We start from the raw sequence: 23,630 nt of genomic DNA, 5'->3' as shown, positions 1-23,630 counted from the left end.
TGAAGACCAAGCCCAGAAGAGCGTGCTCTTCAGCAACTAGGATGATTGTGAAAATGTTAGCACACATTCATCTAGCTTGGTCTTCCGGATGTATGTTGAGGATAGAGCACAAATGCCCACAGGGCCAACAAAGGAATAATTTGTTTTTATTAATTAAAAGGACAGAAATGAATCCCACAATTTAAAAATGTGCATTAAAACCACTTCTGAAAACCAGGAATACCAAGAAATACTGCCTTCTAGTTCACAAACATGTAATTTTAATTAAGCTTTCAAAAAAACCTTACAATCAAGTTTTCTAAATTGAGTACTGCTGTCCTAGCAAAACAAATGTGACAGATCTAAATCAATGGTTTAAAATAAACACAAAATTCACTGTATGTTTCTGATGAGATAATCAATTTATCCTGCTGCTCTCTCAGGACAGATATTATGACACCTCTCTTCCCTTCCAAAGAATCAAAATAAACCTAATAAACCTGCCTTCCCCAGCTTCTTTATAAAGTCTTACCAATGAAAGGGAAACATTTCAAAATAAATGTGATGACTACATTTTAATAGTGAGATAACATTAGCTTCACAGTTTGTACTGGCTATCAGTTATTTATTGCCTAACGAAGAAATAAAGCTGGGCATGGTGGTACATGCCTGTAATCTCAGCATTCAGGAGACAAGAGGATTGCTGTGAGTTTGAGGCCAGCCAAAACTACACAGAGTTCAAGGCCAGCCTGAACTGCATAGAGAGACCTTGTCTCAAAAAAAAAGAAAAAGAAAAGAAATAATTAACCATATGTGAGATCCTATAAGCTGTTTTTCCTTATATACCAAAAACTCAGACTTTAATTAAAAATTATTCTTAAAAAACAGACTTCTTGGGCAGGGGATTTAGCTCAGTGGTTCCATCTCGTGCCTCACAAGCACAAGGTCCTGAGTTCAATCCCTAGAATCAAAAAAAAAAAAGTAAGACTTCTTAAAAGCTTACCTTCTCACAAATGATTCAAAAGCTTGAATGCAGTATTCTCTTAATTCATCATCATCTACATTACAAAATTTTACCACCAAAGGAATTATCTTCTCAAGGTACTCACCTAAGAAAAGTACAATTTCTTAAAATGATGCAATATTTTTTAAATTAAACATAACTGTAAAATATTTTAAAACTTCTTACCTATCCTATGACCAGCTTGCCTACTAATAGCAGCAATACATTGTATGTATGTTCTGGTTGTTGACATGGAATCATTTTTGGACAACTCTGACAACAGATGCTCAATAAGATCTACAAAAACTATATTTCCACAGCTCATAACCAAATGGCCAAGAGCTATAATGGTTCTTTTCCTCACTGCAAGCCTAGGGCTGGTCAACTGAGGGAGTAGACAGGTCAGAATTGAAGGATGAAAATTAACAAGAAGTCCTCCTTGCCTTAAAGAAAAGAAAGAAAGAAAACAACAAATGAATTCAAGCATTACTAAAGCATCTGAACATTTACTAAAATGTCTGGCCCCTGAATTCAATGTAAATATATGCAGGATATAAAATGGTTGAGACAAATCCACATTCAGAATGAATAAAAACCTGAATTCTATCTCTACCAATGCAACAGAAAACCTAAGCTAAATAAATGCAGCTCTAAATTTATTGCCCCAAACTAACTCCTAGAATCCATACCTATATTCTATTACAGATATCTAACCAACTGGCTCGGGAAAGCACCAAACAAAACAAAAACATATAAAGACCTTGTCACTTTTCTCCTTCCATAATTTTCTCTATTGAGTATGGCTTTTTAGGGGATTCACCAACACTCAGAACCTCAGGATTTCTTGACTTCTCCCTCTCGTCTTTTCTCTACATACTTATATACGAAATTTCAAAATTACTCTTCTAGATCACCTCACATGTACAGTTCACAAGTACAGTTCAATAAATCAGCAGTACTCAAACATCTATAATGTGCCAAAACAGTGCTAGGGATCAAACTGCATGAGTAGATTATTACTGACATCAAATTAAGTAAAAATTCTCATCTATCTCAACATGAACTGAATCTATCAGAATGATTTTCTACTACTTTTCTATTCATTCTATATTTAGAAAACTAGAACACATTGTCTCCCACTTCAACTCTTCTTAGGCCAATGGATTCTGCACCTGAGCTCATCTACCTATTGAAGTGCTATTCTTCCAAACTCAAACAAATGCCACTCTTTCTACAAAAAATTTCCTTGAATATACTTGTTAGTCCTTAGTCCCATTCTGCCTTTATAGATATTTGTGTATGGTTTCCTATAGTAAAGCAAAAGCTCTTTGTGGGGTGTCACGATGATAGCTCTTCACTGTATGTGTTTCTATATACACTACATACACATTCTCTTCTACCTGAAGGTACTCAATTCTTTTTAAATTGAACTAAATTAGCCAAATAACATATTCACAAATAATGAAGAACTGATAACTATAGAATCAAGGATAAACTGAAACTGATGGGTTCTTTAAGTTATTTTGCACATAAGAGTTGCTCAAGTCTATCCATTTTCCCCAAGTTTGACTTCCAAACAAAAGTAGAACAAGAACAAATGGATGAAGACCAAGTTTCTTCCTCCTTGTAGGGTATAGGGAAAGGGGATGTTACCAGAACCCCTGCAGTGAGTCCTGGTCTCCCATGAGTCACAATAGCACAAGGCGAATTAAAGAATAAAGACAGGAAACAAGACTTAGAGAAGAAGCTGGGGATCTTATAATCAGAGGAAGTATCAGATGTCTCAGAGGGTTGTGGTAATCCTATGACCATGAGGAGCTTTAGGTCGATGAGGAGTTTTAAGTTGATTAGGACAGTAAGATGAACAAAGACATTCTTACAACAGTAGGTGGGATGAGTCAGGCTGACAAGGAATCTGTCCCTCCCAAATGAAATCTTTCTCTTAGTAGGTGGTTCTCAAAGAACCAGAATGTCTTCAGCTGATGTAATCTTGCCCTTGAGTATCACAGCATTGTGGGACCACTGAGGTCTCAGATGTGACCAGAGGGAAAAATGGAGTTATGTTTTGGCATATTATAGCCAGCCTACAGACAAGAAGAGTAGGCCTAATCATAATTTAATTGTGAAATTATTTTTCCCCAAAATTATGTAGAATGGCTCCTGGTATCTTCTCCCAAAACATACCAAGGTTATAATTAGCATTTGCTTAACTAGAAAATTTGCAACTCCAATCAGCACATCTTATCTAAGTAGATCACTGCATGTAAGGATATAAATCAATATATAAACCATTTTGAAAAATTTTAAATCACAAATTGTATTACTGTACTTTTGCAAACTACATAACATTTGCTATGCAGTATTACATAAGTATAATTAGTGTGTTTCCCCTCATCTTCAACCCCACACATTTATAAAATAATTTAAACATGAGTAATTTTGGATCAAGTTTTATTTTAAGCAGAAGAAATTTTTAATAAATCAACATAGTATTTGTATTACAAGTAATGCAAAAAACGAGCACATTTACCTGCTCAACATATCAGCCATAATATCCAAGGCCTCTAGCTGAACAGAGACATCTTCTTGCTTTGCTATTGCACTGGTAAGACGTCCAGTAATCTTTTTACATACATTTGCAGCCAATGCAGAACCTGTGCAAATAATAAAGTAAAAAAACTTTCATGGCTGAATTCTACGTTATAACCATGGTAGTTATCAAATGTTGAATTATTCTAAGCATGACTAAGATACTCAAAAGATCCATGCCCAAAAATATATATTTTAAAAATGGATGCTTTTTTAATAAAATAACTTATTAAACATAAATGAGAATTAGATAATAACTATAGAAGGGGCAAATAAAATAGAGCAAACAAAACAGATTTAACAGAATTCACTAGATAACTGTTGAACAGTGGCCACAGGGCTAGTGGTACCCGTAATGCATATATCATATTGGTACACCGAAAAATAGCAATGAGAATTTTCACTATTTGAGACCTCTCTTCTACTAACCTATCCTTTGACATATCTGTGAATTAAAATCACAATTCGGTGACCCTATGCTTAACACCTTCTTTAAAAGAAAACAAACAGAAAGCTGTAACTTTTAATATAGTCCCTTACAACAGAGATTCCAAAATTTCATCATAAAGCAGAAATGTAATTCTAGGACTCATGTTTTAAAGCAGGTCACGTTGTTAGTGAGTGGTAAAAGGGAACAAGTAACTGTGAAAGTAATTATCTATACAGTTACAAGAACTCTTGTTAAAATCAGAAATCAGCTAAAAACAACATTGTTCCAATGAGAGGGAAAAAAATGAAGAAAATATCAATATAGCTAATGAATTATAATACACTAGAAATGGTGGAATACTTCAACTAAATGACTACTTATAGGTAAAGTAACTGGTATAATACAATGGAAAAAATATCAGTTTGGGATTATAAGATAACAGATTTGAATCTCCATCCAATTAGGAAATCAAAACTTTGGGTGAATTAATTTAATCTCTTTGAATTTCAGTTTCTCCATCTATAAACTAAGGAGGATATTAAGATCTCTCTCATAGGGCTGATGTTCAGACTAAGTGAACACACAATCAGCACTTAGCATAACAAGTATATTAATATTTGTTGAGTAAATTAATGAAAACAATATATCCAGATGACATTATTACCAATCAAAATCTCTCCTTAAAATATAAAGATAATTGCATCTCGTTTGCAGATGGGAGAGTAACTCTGAGATGGCTAAGTTTAGCAACTACTTAGTAGTCAAGACCATTCTAAAACTTACATTACCTAGACATTTCTGTCAGGAGCCAAAGGGTAATTAACTAACATATTCATTATCGTTTTAAATTTTAAAACAACCAAGTATTTATAAAAGGGTTAGCTTTACTTAAAGCTACTAGTAAACCAAATTCAACGCTAACTTTATTTCTAAGAAAAAGTAACGCCTGAGATTTTAATTTTTTAAAAAATTTAAAGGGATTCCTACTAACACCTTATACACTTTATAGGACAGGTACTACTGGGGGGGGGGGGGTGAGGGGGTCCGGGGGAGGGTGATGGCAGAGAAATGCCTCCACGTGAAAAGAAGAAAAGATGCTGTTGCTTACCACTGGAAGCTGGAGGAAGTTCTCCAATTACAGTTTTAAGGCCAATACTTGAAATATCTCGAAGTTGTTCTTTATCAGAAAGCATGTTAGTACAGAGGGTATCTACAATTGTCTCTACTTGGTATTCTTTCACCTTACTCACTAAAGGGCCAAGACTGTAACATAAAGAAGAAAAAGTCTTTAAATTCTTTTAAACATAAATAACAGAAAACAAGTAAATGGAAATATTAATTTGTCTGCCTAGCAACTGTCAACCCATGCATCTATCCTAAGTATGCAAATAAGGATGTAAAATAAAACTCTTGACTGATAAATGTCATAGTTGGCTTCCAATTTTTTTCCCCATGCAGCCTTAAAAATAAACAAAATTTTATTAATAAAAAGGCTAATTAGGCATCTAATGTTAACAAGGTTTACCTACAATGGAACTTCCATATCACTTTGTCACTTTGACCTTCCCTTGGTATATAATATAAAAACCACCTCAGAAACCAAAAGAATTTCTAATGTCCTTGAGTCCTTTATGTAACAAAGTTCCTTCTGTTTAAATTTTAAAAGCTTCAAGTAACTGGTTACAACAATCAAAACAAGTGGTACTGTGTAATGCTCCCAAAGCATGGTGCGCATACCCTTTTTTGTTAATTATTTTATACTATTATCAGTTTCCATTATGACCGCTAGTTGAACCACCCCTTGAAGATGAAGAAAAGTCTTTCCTTTATGTCTTTACCACAGACTTTTCAGCATACACTGTAGTAGCTAAGACTGGCAATTATTTATCAAGAAGCTACTGTATTCAAGATTACTGAAAAACAAAGGAGGTATGGCTATCTTTTTCAAATTTTCACTACCTAGTTAGTGAGGCAAGAAACTCATCTATGAAATAAAGAAGGCATTTACTACCTTGCAGTTTCTTAAAATAAAACTTTAAAATTTAACGTTAGCCTTCACAGGACAAAGGTAACACACTAACAGTCACACTTCTAGGTTAGAAAAAAAAGCACTTTAAGTGGGAAAGACAAGATCTTGTAAAGACCAGAGACTAGAATGAATGAAAGGCACACTGAAGTGAATGAACTAAATACTCCTATTAAAGAACAGAAATTATATGACCAAATTAAGAAAAAGCAGGGGCCAGGGATTTATAGCTCAGTGGTGCCACCGTCTGCCTCACAAGTGCAAGGTCCTGAGTTCGATCCCTGGTACAACAACAACAAAAAAAGTAAGACCTACCTGTCTACTAGAAATAATTTAAAAGTTAACACAGACAAAATGAGAAGTAGTAAAAATGATATTCTACACACACATACTAATCTTTAAAAAACCTCAACTGGCTATATTAACATCAGAGAAAATATATATAGATTCTTCTCAAATATTTCTATAGCTTCAATACAATTCCAAAACTTGAACAAGCTTATTTTTAAAAATGGAAATTGACAAAGTGATTCTAAAACGTATATGGAAATACAAAGGACCTTTAAAAAAAATTACTCTTGGGAAAGGAAGAATGCAGCTGGAGAGTGTAGGCTTACCTAACTTCAGACTTACTATCTATCTACAACAGTTTCTCAACCAGAGGTTGAATTTTACTCTCTAACAGATATTTGGCAATTGCCTGTTGATATTTTAGGAGGAGGTACTGGCAAACAGCAAAGGACAATACTAAACATCTCACAATACAGAGATAGTTCCCACAGCAAAAAACTTAATCTGTTCCAAGAAGTTAGCAGTGCCAAGGTTGAAAATCCCTGAGCTACACTAATAAAACAGGACAGTACTTGGGTAAGACATAGATCAATGAAACAAAACAGAGTCTAGAAACAGACAGTCAACTGATTTTTTGGCAAAGTTGCCCAGGTAATTTAGCAGAAAAAGGAAGGTCTCCGGCAGGGGGTTTAGCTCAGTGGTTCCGCTGCCTGCCTTGTAAGCACAAGGTCCTGAGTGGGATCCCCGGTACCCCCCCCCAAAAAAAAAGAAAAGAAAGAAAAGAAAAAGGAAGGTCTTTTCTATAAATGATGCTGCAACAACTGGATATTCACATTAAAACAAACAATTTTACTCCAGACCTTCCACAAAAATTAATTCAAAATAATCATAAAACTAAAAGTAAAAGCTAAAATTATAACGATTGCTAGGAGAAAATCTTTGTAAACAAAGATTTCTTAGGACTCAGAAAACCACAAAAGAAAAATTTTAATTTACAGATTAAATCAAACTAAGTTCATTTTAACCCAAAATTAAATACTTAAGCTCATCAAATTGGGAGATATTTCAGGAAAATGGTACATACACTCTAGGAAACAATTTGGATGTATCTTAAAAAGTTAAATGAACAGAAATTTCATTCTTAGGTATCTATTAGTAAAAAGAAAGCCCTGTGTCTTAAAAGAATGTTCATTTATTTGTAATAGCCAACCCCTGGAAGTGAACTGAATAATCAAATTATATCAGTGAACTATTTAGTCACTGAACTATTTAATCATTAATAAAAGGCATAAATTATTAATATACACAACGTGGATGAATTTCACAGATGTTACAAAGAACAAAACGCAGACATAAAACAGCATATATTACATGATTCCATTTATATGAAATTTTATTAACAAAGCTAATTAAATGGTGAACAAAAAATGAATAGTGGCCTTGCTTGAAGATGTATTAAGGATACAAATTCCACCTTTTCAAACGGTTTTTGTAAAAGGTCCATGGTTTTTGTAAAAGGTCCATCTTCCCTTCCCCAATGATGCCACCTTAACATAGCTTCACACTGTACTTTACTACATTGGTCCATTAATACCACACTACCTAACTGCTTTATTTAGAAACATGGGGCTAATATACACCCTTCCAGCTCCATCAACTGTCCTACTTTTTCAGGGTTTTCTCAGCTATCCTCAGCAACTCCAACATACTTTAACACGTCTATGATGGGGCTGTACATGCATGACTGCCCCAGCAGGTGGCTTGTACCTCTCAATGGGACTGTCCCATGCCGCGGCGGAAACATGTTAAAATCAATTTGTCAGCCAGTTGTGGTGGCACACATTTTTAATACGAGCATTCGGGAGACTGAGGCAAGGGGGCTCACTGTGAGTTTGAGACCAGGCTCAGTTATACAGTGGGTTCCATGCTAGACTGAACTACAAAACCCTATCTCAAAAATTAAATTAAATTAAAAATAGAATCAATCCATCTAACTTAATTTAGGTTAGAATTAAATTAACATGGAAATAAATGACAACTTTATGATGAGGTATCCTATCTCAAGGACATGGGATGTCTTTCCATTTCCTCAAATACATTTCTGAGAATATTTTAAACTTTTTCTCTCATAAGTTTTGAAAAAGTTAAAAATGTAATCTCATCTTATGTAACATCCTCATTCAAGGTGGCCACTGTAACATTTCTTCCTACATATTATGTTTTTCTGATGCTATTAAAAATCAGTATTTACTTCTATTTTATCTTCTAATTCATTACAAAAAACTAAAACATAATATGGTATTATCTTATAGTCTGGAAATCTCATTTGCTCATGGTATGTGACTCTTAATATAGTGCTGCATTTTATTTTTAAAATTTTAATGGAACTGGGCTTTAGTTTCCCCTTTTCATTGTTATCTATAATCTGATTTTATTACGCATAACTGGCTTAAAAAAATCTGGAACATTTTCAGACTTATTCTACGTTCTGGAACACTATTAGAACTATCTGTACTGGGGTTATCTGTTCTTTAAGGTTTCAAATACAAGATTTTTGCACCTTTATTTTGGGTGGCAAATTCTTAAGACAGTTTGCCAATTTCTTGATTAAGATTGCTTAGTAATTTATCTACTAGGATTTTTCTACCTTCAAAAATCAGTACGTTGATCATTTAGCCATTATTATGATTTTCTCTCCTAATATATTTGTTTATATCTTAATTTCTTTACTGTCTTGAATATATACACAGTTTCTTTCCCAATCTCTTTAATTGTTCAGTACATTATTTTGGACAAAGCTTAATTTTATTAGGTGTGTGGCAAACATTATAAGACAAAAAAATTAAAGTAAAATTACTGGTTCATTTGTATTATTCTACAACTTAATATTTTTTGAAAGTCTATTTTATTTTAAATTTTTAAATGTCCCAAGTTAAAGAAATTTGTATTGCATGTTTATAAATTGTTAACTGAAGATTCCGCACTTTTGCCTGTCTTTACAAGCAGATATGAAAAACTTTAGCCTAAAATGAATTTGAAACCTTTGTTAAGAATCCAATAAAGGAGTAATAATGGGAGCATGTTTTATTTAAATTGATACTACATATAATTAATATGATATATAAAATAATTCCACTGTTTAAGAATGAAACTAAATGTTATATTTAGTATTAACTCACTTCTAAAGTTTGGTCCTCATAAATTAAACAAGTATATTAAGAGAATTACTGAAAATTCATTTTCTCCACCCTGCTAAGAAACCCAACTGTGAAAGAAGCTCCTAGCTCTACTGCACTGCCAAACACAATTAGAACTTTCATGAAAGATTCTTTCTAACCATGGTATCATCAATGTTTTAACTGCTGCCATTCTTTGTTAAGGGCTTATTAGTTTTTCTTTTCCTTGAACATTTTACTTTTAAATTTTATCCCCCATTGGAATATAAAGATAAAAGGCAAGTAGGCCTTTCAACCCAACTGACAAATCAAGCTGATATAAAGCAAGTGAGAGAATCATAATTTCTGGAGTGCCCTATATATATTTCATAAGAGCTCAAAGAAATACTGTAAAGGGCACATTATTTTATATTCTATAAGTTAATATACTGTATGTACCATATACAAGTACTAAATATTCACTAGTCACCTACACATTGAAAACAAACGAAACAAAACAAAAACTCCAGAAAGATAGTACAATATCTAAGATAACTGCCTATCAATTTTTTTAAACTGAGGGTGAGGGGGAATACAATTAATATAACTCACCATTTGACAGCTAAATTCTGTACCTCACCATTTTTATCTTCCAGTAACTTCAAAATCATTTTCACTACTTTTCTTTCACTATCATCATCCAACTTGATGGAATCTTTCTGCAGTTCTGTCATCAAATCATTTGTAGCCATAAACCTATTAAAAAATTAAAATTTGTTAATTCAAAAATTTGAAGTTTTAATAAATTAACTTTTCAGATCCCAATGCTATAGCATTTACTCAAGAGGAATGCAGTACATTTTATTACAAAATTTCATCTACTTTTGCTGGGGATTTAGCTCAGTGGTTCCACAGCCTGCCTTGCAAGCGCAAGGATCAGAGTTCGATCCCCGGTACCAAAAGAAAAAAAAAAAAATTTTATCTACTTTTAACTGCTCATAAATTCAAACTACCAAAGAACAAGATAACAACATATACTTAAAATTCACTGTTTTCAGACAGAAATTTCAAAAGTGCTAATATGCTCCTTTATTACCACAGGATATCATAGGTAACTAACATTATCCAAAATTATCTTTCCCACCATAGTCTTGATTTCAGATTTACTAACAGGACCTATAATGAGTGCTTGTTCATTCCAATTAATTGTATTGCTCCTTTGAGGGGTAATAAAAAGATTTTCTTTTCATTGTGTAGGATTTTCTCTGGGAAGTCCTTAACCACAAACATTAAGAACACTTTCCTTGTATGATATTTTTGTATGTTGCACCAGGAGTCACATATTACAAATTACTATATTGAAAATTTCCAATACTAATTCCTTTCCTACCCCAACTCTTGTCAATAGGTACAGGTTTATTTTCAAAAAGGTGAAGCAGTTACTCTACAAAGTTGCCTGACCCGACATCTGTTTCCCTCCCCTTAAGAACAAAAGCCAAAGGAAGGTTTAACAAGCCTAAAACAATTCAAACTAATCAATCACATAATCTCAGGTTTAGTGACAGGTTAAGGAAAATAGTCATGGATTTTTTTCTCATATATATTACCAGACAATTTATTAGGTTAAATTAATTTCTCAGCATTTGAAGCAATCATACTCAAAACCCTAAGGTTACTTTAAAGTCAAATGAACTTTTCTCATAATTCTTGGCTCCATCTATATCCATGAAAAGAATACAATTAAAATATCTACTTACCATCTAACTAGATCCAGCTTCAGTAAAAAGCTAGTATTTCATGTTTCATATTCTATAAGTTAATATACTATAAATACCATATACAAGTACTATTCACTGGTCACCTAAAAATTCTAAAAAATGAAACAAAACAAAAACTCCAGAAAGACAAGATAATATTTAAGGTAAGTATGTTTAAATTAACAAATACAGCTTACTAACATCTATTAGAATTTAAACAACTTTGAAGATAGTCTAGTAATACGGGCAATAAATTACATGATAAAGATTAGAACAAATTAGCAATTGATTATTTTAAGATAATTCCAATAACTAAGATTTCACTTAACACAGATTTGTCATAGTTTTAAAACTTAGGGAAGCATGTTGTTCAATACAGCATATAGTTCTGTAAAACTGCTTATAAAGAAAAGCTTATATTCATATTGGGACAATAAGATATAAATTAGGCATATACTTTATTTTATTTATTTTTATTTTTTGGGGTACCGGGGATCAAACTCGGGTCCTTGCGCTTGCGCAGCCGGCGGTGAAACCACTGAGCTAAACTCCCGGCCCGGCATATACTTTCAAAATGTGACAATTCTAACTGGAAGCTCCTGCCCATTATAAAAAATGACAAAAATCAAAACTACATAAATTTTATTAATATTCTAAAGTAGAAAAAACTGCTAACACATTTAGTAAGGCACTTTAACACAAAGTACTGAAGATATCTTAACCATTTTACATAAATACATTAAATAACTACAGTTATTATAACCCCTATGGGCCTTTACAATGCCAGTCATCTGCCTCAAAAGAACAAAGTGTTATCAGGGCAGGGATTTAGCTCAGTGGTTTTGCCTCCTGCTGCGCAAGCGCAAGCACCCGAGTTCGATCCTCGGTACCAAAAAAATAAAATAAAATAAAATAACAAAGTGTTATCAATTTAAGTACAAAAGCAGATAATCCCAAATAAAAAGCTGATTTATGGTTGAGTTGGCTCTACTAGTACACAGATGTATTCATTCATTCATCACTTATTTATGCACTTTCTATTATGTTACAAAGCCCATACTAAGAGCTAAGGACAGGAAAAAAAAAGGTAAATAAGCCTTGGCCCCCCGAAAGAGTTTATATTGTAATAAAGTCTACTGACTTTCAGAAATCTTTGATTCATGGTTAAATATCTTTTTTTAAGAAGTTGAAATGAGGGGTCAGGGATTTAGCTCAGTGGCGCCATGCCTGCCTTGTAAGCAAGCATGAGGCCCTGAGTTCGATCCATGGTACGAGAAAAAAAAAAGTTCAAAAAAAAAGTCAAAATGAGCACTAGCAAAACTAGTGATACTATTTTTAATTATCAGAAAACCTGGACTGAGATATTGTAATTTGACTTACTTCTCACTAGCGATCCTGAAACCAGAAAGGTCTGGGAATACTTCCACTGATCTAGAAGTTGTCTGACCAGTTTGAGAGTTGTCCCTAGTGGTTAAAAGCTAACTGGGAAATGGTTCTTAAATACACATTACTGTTTTATGTATGGTTCTAAGGGCTGAGATGATATACATGCAGACTTGGTCTCTTCCTCTTACCTATCTAGTGGGACAAACAGGGAAATAAATAACATTGTTACAAATTTTGAATACCTAAGAGCATATGAAAATGATGACATCGGCCCAGGGATTTAGCTTAGTGGTTCTGGCGCCTGCCTCACAAGCGCAAGGTCCCGAGTTCGATCCCCCGCACATACAAAAAAAAGAAAATGATGACATCAAAAAACTGCCTGTTTAGGGCTGGGGATTTAGCTCAGTGGCGCCGCTGCCTGCCTCGCAAGTACGAGGTTCCAAGTTTGATCGCTGGTAGCAAAAAAAGAAAAAATCTGGACCAGGGATTTAGCTCAGTGGTTCCAGCACCTGCCTCACAGCACAAGGATCTGAGTTTGATCCCCGGTACCAAAAAAAAAAAAAAAAAGAAAGAAAGAAAGAAAGAAAGAAATCTAACAGGAATACAATGGAAATGTAGACTGAGGTCAAGCTGGAAATGGTCTTATATAGTCATTCGGTACATAATGAGAATCTACTACATATGAGGTACTGTACTGGCTGCTGTGGATACAAGGGCTTGCCAAAGCAGACACAATTTCTGCTGTTTTGGAGCTTACATTAGTCTAGTAAGAAGTATATTAATTTTTTTAAATTTCACATATGAGTAAGTACCTAAGATAATTATGAACTGAGATAAATGCTCTAAATGAAAGAAATGTGTCACCAAGAAAACACAATGGTATAACAAAATAACTGAACATAGACTGAAGTGGGGATCATTTTTCAAGGAAGACTAACATCCCAAGAGTAGGCAAAGGTATTCAGGAGTGGGTAGGGGAAAAATTGGTACCAAGTAAGAAAGGCACAGGAATTAAAGAGATCTGTAGATCATATCATGATTTTAGTATTTATTGTAAGAGATATGGGAAGCTACAGTATGGCACATGGGACAGAGATGGGAATTAAGTGGAATAATTAATTTGTCTTTCATAACCACTACTCTAGTTACTACTTGGGACAACACTTTGGAGAAAAATTAATCTTTATACAGCCAGACTAAATGGGGGCCAGTTAGAAGAACTCCTGCTGCAGTCTTAAGAAATTATGGTAGCCTGAATTAGTTATCAATAAAAATTTTAGGCTACATGTACGAATTTGCCTATTTGTTAAATTTTATTTGTAAGCCCCAAATTAATACTACTCATTTCATAATCATTTAAAGACAAGTGCACAGTGGTAGTTGAGTCACCCAACACATAATCTGGTGCAGAAACTCTGCCTCCTAGTATCCTAGATACTATAAAAGTATCTTCTTCTCAGTCTATACTGTGCCATGCTTTTCACATTTGTACTTTCTGCTAGTAATTTTGCTGTTTAATACAGCACCCATACATAGTTCTAAAGTGCTACCTAGCATTCCTAACTGCAAGAAGGCTGTGATATGTCTTCTGGAAAAAAAATGTGGTAGATATGCTTCATTCAGGTATGAGCTTATATGCTACTGACAGTATGATCAATGTTAATGAATCAATAATATACATTAAAGTACCTTTAAGCAGAAGCATACACAAAATAAGATTAAGATGCAATTAACTCAGCAAAATGCTGTGAACAGGGGCTCACAAAAATCAAACCCTGTTATTCCCCTAGTAGCAATGGTTCAGTAATTCAGTGTTTCTGGCCACTTTATAGAGAACAATTACTACAAATAAGGATCATTATTTGAGATCATAGGTAAAATTAGTAGTTCTTCAAAATGGATTAAATAGTATAGTAAGGAATGGGCTAATAAGACAGAAGGAAGAAAACCATAAGACCTGGTGCTACAGACCGCTCATGTTTCCTTCCTGAAAGAATGTTACTGTGCAGTCACTGTAATATTAGATGGTTCAAACACTTAATACTAGAATGAGAAAAGATTAAGTCCACATCAACTACAAACTATGAATATGCCTTTAATCATAACAATATCTCAGCTATAGTGAAGATATGATCATCATGAATTAATGCCGTATAGCCCAACTTAGTCTGCCACTGGCCATAAATAGAAACCAAGAAAGAAAGAAAGAAAGAAAGAAAGAAAGAAAGAAAGAAAGAAAGGACAATCCCTAACATTTAGAAACAATTTGAGGCTTACACTTAAACCTCAATGTTACTAAAAACTAATTTGATGTTTACAAATAAAGCATATTGTTTCTTAGACATAATCTCAGAGAATATCCATGTCAAACAAGCTCACTGAGTAACACCACCAACTGCAAAAATAAAAATCAAATATCCCCTCTCCAGTTGAAATCAGTGACTGCTACTTCTTTACCAATTACCATGTTTCTACTGCTCAGGTCTCCAAACCCTGTAAAATTTATTAAGATGGCAAGTCACAGAATTGCCCCTTCTTACACATTTAAAGCAAAGCTCTGCTTCCTTAGACCCTTTCAAAATTACCAAAATAAATAGGTTCCGTCTGGCAATCTCTTACTGAGACACCCCATGGCATGTAATGAATAAGCCCAACTTGTGCCATGGATGTTTGTATAATTAAATTCAAGAGGGAAAAATTGATATTCAGAGCTTAAATATCACATAGATAAGCAAAGAAAATATCCACTAAATCAACTACTTCAAATTTTAGGAAATGCAGTTTCTGCAATCTCAGACAACAACCAAGATGTTTGGAGTTTATCTTATAATCAGTGGGAATTAGTTGGGAAGGCAAGAGCCAGCTATGATATTTATGAAAAAAATTCTAATGGCTAGAATGAACAAACAGACTAGATTAAGAGGCGTTTGACAGGAATACTATCTTGAGAAATACTCATCACAGAGAACTAAACAAGAGAAGAAAGGTCAAAGAAAGGTAATATCAAGGTGTTCTACTTGGGAGGACTTTCAATGAATGGTAATTCAACAAGCCAGTAAGGATAAGGAAAGCTTAAGGTGAGGAGGAAGGTAAAATTTTCCAAGTGTTAACTTTCAGATTCCTACAAGATTTCCAGATGGATATAACCTGCAGATAGTGCTATCTTAATTCATTTTTTCAACAAATATTTTGGGAATACCAGCATAAAGAACTGCGTTAATCTCTATGAACATAGCAATGAACAAGACAGTCACAGTCTGAAACTTACACAGCTGGCTTATTCTACTCAACTGAAAGGTACCTGACGGGAAAACTAACTCATCTTTACTAAAGTGCAATAAAAGTAGAAATAAAGGTAGAAATGGGTGCTTTACACTGCACAATGAGTAACTTTCACAACCTCTCCTCTCATATATTAACGCAATTTTACTCTTGAGTCCAGCAAAAAGCTAGATGACATGGGCTAACTGTATCACCCAATGAATCAAATACTTTTAAGTATCATAAATACCACTGTTACCCAGTTTTTCTCATTTATTCCCTAGAAGGATATGCATTAACTTAGAATAATCTTAATACTGTCCATGTAAATAAAACTAATTTTTGTTCATCTTCCAAGTTTCCTATATGATATCCCTTTCTCCAGCTTTTCAGTAGTGAACCCTACATTGCCGCTAAGTTTATAGTAACTGTATTATCTAAAGAAAAGCCATGTTGAGTAAAAGCAAATAAATTACTACCATTAACCTGAAAATATTTAAAGTGCTAGAAATCAGCTTCTTAATCTCTGAAAATCTATTTCCTCTGATTAAAGGCTCTTCTCTCCAAGAAACAGTAGTCAGGATCATTTCACTGAGTATTTCTGGGTTTTTTTTTCTCGGTACCAGGGACCAAACATGGGACCTAGCGCTTGTGAGGCAGGTGCCGGAACCAATGAGCTAAATCCCCAGCCCTCACTGAGTATTTCTTACATTAACTATAAGGCTCACAGTACTTTTAGCTCTGTGACAGGATCTCCAAGGTCCCCTTCCAGCTGTACAAGTCTATAATTCCTTAAAAGACCTAAATTTTCATTAGCATTTTAAAGTTTCCAGCAAAAAATGCCTTCCAAGATTTACCCAACACCTAAACAAATAAGTTTTATAACATAAACCATTATCAAGTTGGAAAATGCTTTCATTCTACAATACAGTGAATTATTTTAAGATTGTATCAACCAGTACTTAAACAGATTTGTTGATTTTACAATGATTTCCTGAAGAGACTTTTCTAAAATTCTTATATACTTTCCACCCTTACTCTGGAACTAAAACTCAACTAAAACACTGAAAGAAGTCACATGGCCAAGGAACTAGATTCAGTTCAGTAAGACAAGGTGCCTAGCCTTGAAGAATTCCCAGCTACTGTCAAAAATTTCTTCTCTCTCTGCCAGTGAAGTTTACTACAGTGTGCTTTCATACTTATTCCTACTTAAGAGTTTCATTTTCATGACCTCACTCAGATCTTTCTACGGACTTGAATCTTCCTGTTGCCACTTATTGCCCTGGGGTTGTCTTTTTACAACACTGTCTTAACCATTCGACATGCATGGAGACTTACTGAAGGCAAGCACTTGAACTTTATCCTTCTCAAGGAACTAGTAAAAGCATCTTTCAGCACAAAATATTCTATAAGCCTAATTTTTGAAGAAACTGAAATGTAACTTGTGCCTTGTACTGTCCTCTAGTCAAAACCTGGGAGACGTAGTACATCACAGTAAGAGTTCACGGGCAAAGAGGTACCAGAAACCCTAAATCTACCATATAACCAACTTTGGGCAAACAACTACTCCAACTCAGTTTCCTCAACTGTAACAGACTGTTACTATCCACTTCTGCTATAATGATATAAGGATTAAAAAAAAATCAAGTCAAGCAGAAATATTATGCATAAATAAAAGAATGATATTTTCTTTACTCTTGATTCTTTGCAATACTTTAATTCAGTGGTGGTGAAGCCTATAAATAAAAGTTGTCTCAACCCATTCACATTTAGTGAATACTTAAGAGTACTCATAGGGTTCATGCCCATTAAAGCTTTTACTGTTAAGCTACAGAATTACCTGCCTACTGGCTGTATCACTTTGTACTTTTTACTCTCTGAACAAACACACACCTAAATGTCCTTGAAATGAAATAACTAATATATAGTATTACAAAGGCTTTCTGGGGAAAAATTCTGAGTACGTTCTAAGTAGTATTTCTTCTGAGGAAAAAAGTGATGAAAAGAACTGTGTACTCTTCCAAAGAATGCGTCTTTTTTTTCTACAGTGTTATTTGAATTAGCATTCACTAGCTTTTAAAATACTAATTTTCTTCAAAAACAAGGCTAGTAAGCGACATACACTATCCTGCCCACTGCAATACAAAAATGTCCCTCTCCTTTACAAAGAGTGCCAAGTAGGGACTCTTCACTTTTCAATACTACTTTATTTCTCCTAAATCTTAATATTCCACATTCAAATAATGCAGAATACTAACACATGAAACATAAGTTGTATTAGGTAATTTTTCAGTAAGTTAAGCTTATGATTTAAGTTCTGCAAAGATAAATGGTGGAACTTCAAAATTCTAAAGTCTGCACTTATTTCTCTACATTAATGGACTATGTAGTTACCTAAGTAGAATCTTCAATATTTAGGCCTATAATCAACCTTTTGTAATTACCCTTCTGTAATTACCATTATGCAAATCTCTCAAGTGAAAATCATTTCAAATTAAGCAGCTTGCCCAAGATCTCAGAGTTCACAAGCAAGAATCACCCATGATTAGAACCTTGATCTTGCGTTAGGCCAAATTCATTTTGGATTCTACCATGAGAATAAAATCTTTTTCTTCATTTTGGTGGCACTGTTTTCCTCTTCATTCCTTAGTACAAGGTAAAATACTGTACATTTTAGGTGTTCCATGATGTAAAATGGCCCTCAAGATGCTTCTGGCACTATTTTAAAATATGTAGTCACAAATCTTGGTATGTACACCCAAAAAAACTGTATTTTCAATGAAAACAAAGCATCTTTTTAAAAAATAACAAATGCTATATACATGAAAATGCATAAAATTCAAATGTTCATTATTTTACAGCCAAGGGTCCAATCCTCAGTACCATAAAAAAAAAATCTTTAAGTGAGTGAAATTTAATACAGAGTGTTTTAGTTCCAAAGACTTGTCTGTTAATTGGATGGCTAAGTGTGTTATAAAAAGAAACTTAAACCAGAGTTAATTCAAATACCTCAATGGTGATGTCAAGTTACTGGATATCACTTATTATTCCCCAAGACACCTTCTATAACAATAACCAGTTATATTATTAGTGGACTATATCAATAGTCCACTAATCCATCAAGCAAGGTTTTGATACATTCCAGCCCTGACAGATAACCCTTATCAAGTTCAGCATTCACTATAATCTAGCTTTAAGCATTATTTCTCTCATACAGTTTACTTTAAAAACAAAAACACAAATTCAAGCATTATACATTACTTTCCAAGAAATTTAAGCAAGGGCCAGACAGTAATCACATACTAGGTACCCCACATGACATAATTTCTTTAGTTTTTCTAAACATATTACCCATAACTGAATCTGTCTAGTTGAGCCAAACCATATGATGGCTAAAGTGCTACCTTGAGGCGAAAACAGAATCAGAATGAAATTTAGTACTCTGACAGGATGAGCCAAACCAGCATAATTTGAAAGTTGTACGAATGTTTATCCCAATATTTAAATTTCAAGCAGGTAAAGCTTCAAAGGGAATCAAAAAGCATCCTAATCGTTAAAACAACACGAAAATGTTACTACCTTTGATAATCTTGATTCTCGCCTTAGAACTACACCAATCTAAAATTAAAATTCCATAGTGCCTAAAGCAAACATGTCACGCCTCCCCTTTCCAGTCAAAGTACTAAAATCTTTAGCTTCAACAAAATGGTTTTTAAAAATCGCAAATACAACCTTTAAGCGATTCCCAAACACTACACTGGTCATTTTAATATGTCAACACATCAACTAAGAATATTACTTTTTTCATGGTTCTCTTTTCACAAATTTCTTCCCAGTAGATAAACTGCAAGTGTTAAAACGATTGTTCACATAAAACAAAACAAACCACCACCACCAAAGCTCTTAAGCCACAATTTTCATTGAAGACCATTTGTTCTTTTAAAATGCAAACAAATTACAACTACTAAAGCATTAAAAAACAAAACTTAAAGTATTAATGAAATAAAAACTTTTTTGACTAACATTTGTGAATAGGAGGAAAGAATGTCACTACAGTATGCGAGGGAAAGAACTAAAATAATCTGAAAATACAACAAATCTTTAATGCGCATGTTAAAGTAGGGACCCAGTAACACCCCTGATCAGTAGTGCTATACTAAAGCTTCATCTTCAGCAGTCCTTCTTTTTAAGATTCATTTGCTCCGTTTAAGGTTTAGCAATTCATCCCTCTGGCAGTGATTTTTTGGATATAAGATTGAAACTGAGATCCTACGTGGGTTTTACCTGACAAGGGAAATACGACAAGAGATGCTGGCGGGAAAACACTAAGGGCCAAGTTTCCTCCATTCTGGCTCCCCTCCCCCGTCCTTCCAACTCAAAGAGAAGGAATTCTCCAAAGTATTTAACCCAATCAGCAAAGAGCTAAAAGTTAACCGTTCCACCTCAGTGGAGCCAAGCCCATTCACGTCTGCCGGCGGGGAGAAGACGCCGCGTCCACGAATGGGCAGCAGCCTGCGCTCGGGCCCTGGCGGGCAGGGCGGCCTAGCGCCTCCGGAGGGCCAGCGAATAGGCCCGGCCGCCCCAGCCTCGTCCACAGCAGCTTCCTATTTCACAGCACTGGATGATTTCGCCCCTTTGTAATCTCGACCCTGGGAACAAGGAATGGAGTGGGGGCACTTAACGAAAGACATAGAATGAAGTGCTCTGGGGACCACGGCAGACAAGGGCCTGGAGGAAAGCGTGGGGGAGGGGGTTGGACAGGGTCCGGCCAGGGTCCAGGAGCAGGCGGAGGGGGGAGACCCCAGAGAGGCTAAGCAACCGAGGAAGGCCGAAGGGGTGGGGCAAGGCCTGCGTGAGCATTAGGGCCGCGGATGGGGGACCCCGAGGTGTGGTTAGGATCGGATTTCGGCCTCACCTAAAGTCCTTGTCGCTGGATGTCATTTTTTCCAGCAAATTGGAAATGTGGTACGAGGCGCTCGCCATGTTGACGGCCTCGATCCCGCCCGCTAACGCTGTGGCTGCTGCTGCCCGCGGCCGGGGCTCCTCCTCTCGGTGGCAGCGGCTCCCGCTTCCAGGGTCGCAGCGCGACGCCGACGCGGACTAGAGGCGCCGCCACAGGATGCCCCCTCCCTGGCGAGACGAGGGCTAGTCCCGAAGAAAGCGGAGTCACTGGGCCGGCCTAACGACGGCGCTACTTGCGGAAGAACGAGCACATGGGCGACGGAACGTACAGCAAGGCCTCTCCGGGAAGCCAGACACCTCCTCTCGGGCCGTCTCGGTCCCACTCCCTCCGCACTCGGTCCCTAGGGCAAGAGGCCAAAACCCGCCTCCTACGCTCCGCGGGCGGGGGCGGCGGACAAGAGACGCTACGAAAAGCTGAGGTCAGAGTTCACGGAGGCCTCCGCACGCACGCCGCGGAGGCGCTGCGCACAGGGAATTCTGTTGGCTGAGGACTCTGTCAGTCTTCGCGTGACCCGCCTTTCAGGAGGGACGACAATAACTACGAAGGCTGTTCTCGCGATACTCAGAACGACGGTTAAAGGACGGCGGAAGAGTGTGATAAGCGTGTTTTAATCTTAAAAGTAGCTTGACTTTTCTTTTGTATGACTTTCAGAGAAGAAATTCCTAGCCTTTAAGGAGGGTGAGGACCGGAAGTGGTGATAGGGAGTTACCAGAGACCAACAAAATTATGCGTTGGAGCTTTCCTTTCGAATCGGACGCGTGGCCTTTCCCCTTACCCACCATGATGTACAGTTACCGCGTGAAAACCACAAATCCCAGAATTCCGTCGTGCGGTACTCTGGGTCAGGATGAGATTGGCTAACGGAGCTTTTCACTTCCTCACTGACTCCCGTGGGAGGAGAGACTAATGGGAGTCGCAGGCTGGCGAGGAGCGTGATTGATAGACCCTTTCAAGCAACGTGCGCTCTGTTTCTGCGTTGGGTTCCAGTTTCCTTCAGCACAGGCCGCTGCTACTTTTTTTTTTAATCCTTCTGTTATGCTGTGTTTTGAGAGCTGGGCCACTGCGGTTTGGATAAGCGCATTGCGGATGTGTTGTAAGCGGCCTACTTCCTTGTCCCCCTAAAGACAACCGAGCCTTCCGACTTTTGGCTAGACACACTCCTTTTTTACATGGTGTAACCAAGCTCCCTAACGTCAACAGGACCATAGTAAGGATAATGTAAAGCTACAAATGATTGTATTCGGGCCCTACTCGTTTTATGCAAAGTAGTTAAGACTGTCTTTTGCATTCGACTTGTGTAGACTTCATTGCGCAGCTGCGTAATTTATTCTGTCAGCTATACAAACTATCAGAGATGAAGTATAAAGCATTTATTTACCATCCAAGTTTATTTAATATTTGAGATTCCTCAAAAAAAATTTGCCAGTAAGAGGTCTACACCTAAAATTTAGTTAGGAGTTTAAGGTAAGTGGGATTGGAGCTACCTGGCACATCTGTCTGAAAGAGAACCCAGTGAAGAGACAAGGACAATTCTTTGTCTCTGAATAGCTCCCTGCTTTCAAATAACATCAAATTCAGTCAAAGCTACCTGACATTTCTACATTCTCAAACTGTTGCTCAGTATATTTTAAGGGACTGCTATAGACGATAGCAGTTATTAAAACAGATGAAAACTTCGGTTTGGGCTCACCGTTGGTTTCTAAATTTACCTTCTTTACTGTTGTCTAGCCCCAAGCGTGTGTGGACCCCCGATCCCCCCCCCACACACACACACACATCAGTAATGCCATATGTTCCTTCATTTTGCCCAAGTCTTCAACCAGTAGGGCATTTTTCATCCAACTGCCTTTGAGCATTTCAGTGGCAATTTCTACTCTGAACAAAATTTTCCATGCTAGTTAATGTAACCACACCCAGGTCATTCTTGGGTGACACTCAAGGGTTGAAATCTGAGTTATAATTCTTTCATTTAGCCTGTATCCAACCAGACACCAAATCATAGTTTGGCTTTCTGTGTGTATAGTTTTTTCATTTATTGGTTTCCAATAGAACTTTAGGATTTAGAGTGAAACGCTGAATATAAATCATGTTTACTGCCATTTACTAGCTCTGTCCCAGGGAATTCATTTTAATCTTTCTGGGCCTTGGTATCATTAGCAGTAAAGTGATGCTTATCAGAGTATTATCTAATAGAGTTGTGTTAAGAATTAAATTAGATATGCCACATAAGTATGATTAGTATGTTGCCTACAGAATAACAATATTTATAATCAATATTTCTTGAAAACACCATAAAACGTTCCAGAAGCACATCTAATTAATGTTAGTGCTTATAATTATTCTGTTCTTTCATCAGTCTTTTATTGTCTCAATTCCCAGATCATTGTACAGTCAGTTTAAAGTAGACCAAAACATTGTTTTTATAATGCTGCTTACCTATTTAAAACATTCAGTGGTTCCCTATTACAAAATAAAATCCAAATGTTTTGTCAGTCAGGTGTCCACTTTCATCTGCCCCTAACCTTATTGTTTCTGACCTTTCTATCATCGTTCTAACATAGAAATTGCCTCCACTAATGTTTTGAGTTCTTCAGAGATTAAACTCAAAGTCTTTAAATATAATAAGAGTAATAAAGGTGTTTTTCAATGTATGGTGAGGTTACATCCCAATAAACCCGTCAAAAGGTAAAATTTTGCAAGTTGACAATGCATTTTACTTTTTATTAGGACATGTTTGCACTACATAATGATTACAATTACTGTGGGAGTTGATACATGCACATAACACAT

The 23,630-nt window shown here is 35.9% G+C and overlaps 1 protein-coding gene across 1 annotated transcript in view; it reads right to left on the bottom strand.

Moving 5' to 3' along the window:
* Positions 1–21,270, bottom strand: part of Cand1 (cullin associated and neddylation dissociated 1) — a 34,089-nt gene extending 12,819 nt beyond the window's left edge. Inside the window, exons 1-6 of the mRNA XM_004861093.4 lie at positions 20,793–21,270; positions 10,086–10,229; positions 5,110–5,264; positions 3,513–3,636; positions 1,169–1,425; positions 983–1,088 (exon numbers count right to left, since the gene is read on the bottom strand). Coding sequence (XP_004861150.1) covers positions 983–1,088; positions 1,169–1,425; positions 3,513–3,636; positions 5,110–5,264; positions 10,086–10,229; positions 20,793–20,860 — 854 coding nt within the window. The 5' untranslated portion in view covers positions 20,861–21,270. The remainder of the gene's footprint in view (positions 1–982; positions 1,089–1,168; positions 1,426–3,512; positions 3,637–5,109; positions 5,265–10,085; positions 10,230–20,792) is intronic.
* Between the last annotated feature and the right edge of the window lie 2,360 nt (positions 21,271–23,630).

This window comes from Heterocephalus glaber, unplaced genomic scaffold, assembly GCF_053883595.1.
Source record: "Heterocephalus glaber isolate CG9 unplaced genomic scaffold, H.glaber_assembly_v1.0 deba00001569, whole genome shotgun sequence".
Taxonomy (NCBI): domain Eukaryota; kingdom Metazoa; phylum Chordata; class Mammalia; order Rodentia; family Bathyergidae; genus Heterocephalus; species Heterocephalus glaber.
Note: the sequence above shows the minus strand (reverse complement) of the source record. Positions and strands in the feature narration are given on the sequence as shown.